General features: G+C 36.7%; 1 protein-coding gene across 1 annotated transcript; it reads right to left on the minus strand.

The window, feature by feature from the left end:
• Nucleotides 1-272: 272 nt before the first annotated feature.
• On the minus strand, nt 273-1,249 carry LOC114184097 (protein NDR1-like). Its single transcript, XM_028071336.1, has one exon. It carries the CDS (start codon nt 1,010-1,012, stop codon nt 443-445), a length of 570 nt encoding a protein of 189 aa, XP_027927137.1. The 5' UTR covers nt 1,013-1,249; the 3' UTR covers nt 273-442.
• Between the last annotated feature and the right edge of the window lie 486 nt (nt 1,250-1,735).

The raw sequence follows: 1,735 nt of genomic DNA on the forward strand, positions 1-1,735 counted from the left end.
TTTGGAAATGAGAATGTCAAATGGAAAGTCAATACACAAAGTAGAGATTGCTTCATTTAAATAAAAACACTTTAAAACCTTTCTCCCACAGATCTAAATAATTAGAATCCTTATTTTAGGAAATAAAAACTGCTTAAAAATAATATAACATTTTACATCCTATATACCTACTAATTACTATTATGATTATTAATCAATGGATATTTTTAATCTTATATTTAATATTCAATGGATAAGTTATTTTTCTCCCAATAATTCATGTGATTACTCACTTCATTCAAATCCAATTTTCATTCTCAACCGAAGCTATAGAAACTAAAAGAAACAATACATATTACAAAATAAAAATATCTCTGAGACCAATCATTTATAAAAAAAAGAAAGAAACAACTAATAATTAAATAAAATAATACACACAAAACTGAAAAATGATAAACTCAAGTCAATTAAACCCATGAGCATCAAGCAGAAGAACAGAAGCAGCCACAAAAAAAGTGACAAGTGCACGATAGCATCCACGGAATTCGGGTGCGCCGGACGGGATCACCACCGGGTTTTTACCGCCAAGCCTGACGGGTTTCCGGTTCACTTTCGACCCGGAATCGTTCATTTCCACACTTGCCCCTCCCCACAAACGGTGCCGTTTCGTGTACCACCAAACAATCTTGTACTTGATCGCCGTAGTGAAGTCCACGCGGTACACCACCTTCCCGGCAACCGTCGTAGTGAGGATACCGCCGCCGTTGAGAGAGCCACGCTTGGAGGCCTTCTTGTTGCGGCCCTGGTAGAAGCGCTGCACGGTGGCGTTCCCGAGAGGGCGCGTGGTGTTGTTGCTGACGAAGACCTTGAAAGTGAGCTGAACGTCGTCGTATTTGATTCCGGTGTCCTTGTTCCTGTTGGCGAGCCTGAGGGTGAAGAGGATGGTGGTGTTTCCGGGAGAGGGATTTAGAGTTTTGTTGAGGGTAGGAATGTAAATTTTTTCGAGGTACAAATGGGGTTCGTCCACGCGCATACTCAGCCACAGGAACAGCGCGGTTAGACCTATGGTTATAAGGAAGGTGGTGCAGCGTGTGCAGCAGCTATCCTGTTGTTTTGGGGTATGTTGTGTTGTTGGATTATTATAGTTTGCAAGAGGTGTTGGGAAGTTTCGAAGAAGTGTTCTTCGATCCTACTGGTACAACCACCATTACATTCTGGGAAATTTTCATGAACTTGTTTTTCTCCTATGGTTTCTTTCTGATCCACGCTAAAAAGAAAAAAAAGAACATGTTTAAGCACAAACTTTATATTTATCTCAGTAAAAACATTTAATAATTAGCAGAATATCAACTCGTATAGATTATTTTATTTTAATCTTAGACTTTGAGTTATTACTAAAGCATTATAATCACACAAAATAAAGATTGAAAAATAAACAGAACAGAATCTTTAAAGCGTGTGAATTCAGTGTGCACGCGTATGATACAATAATAACAAAACGAAAAAAAAAAAAAAAAACACTTAAAGCAAGTTGCGCTCTGAAGGCCTCGTGGGATTAATAGTGATCGCTTTCTCACTTTTATTCTCTCACCTAATCGTTACCATTTCTTCAATCAGATAATCTAAAATTAAGTTATTCAAAATATAATTTTAAACTATAGAATCTAAGATGTTTTTAAATGATATAACTCAGGAAATGATTATAACGTATTTAATTAATATTTTAGATGACATAGTTTATATTCATGTCTTGAAT

This window comes from Vigna unguiculata, chromosome 5 (assembly GCF_004118075.2).
Source record: "Vigna unguiculata cultivar IT97K-499-35 chromosome 5, ASM411807v1, whole genome shotgun sequence".
Lineage (NCBI taxonomy): Eukaryota > Viridiplantae > Streptophyta > Magnoliopsida > Fabales > Fabaceae > Vigna > Vigna unguiculata.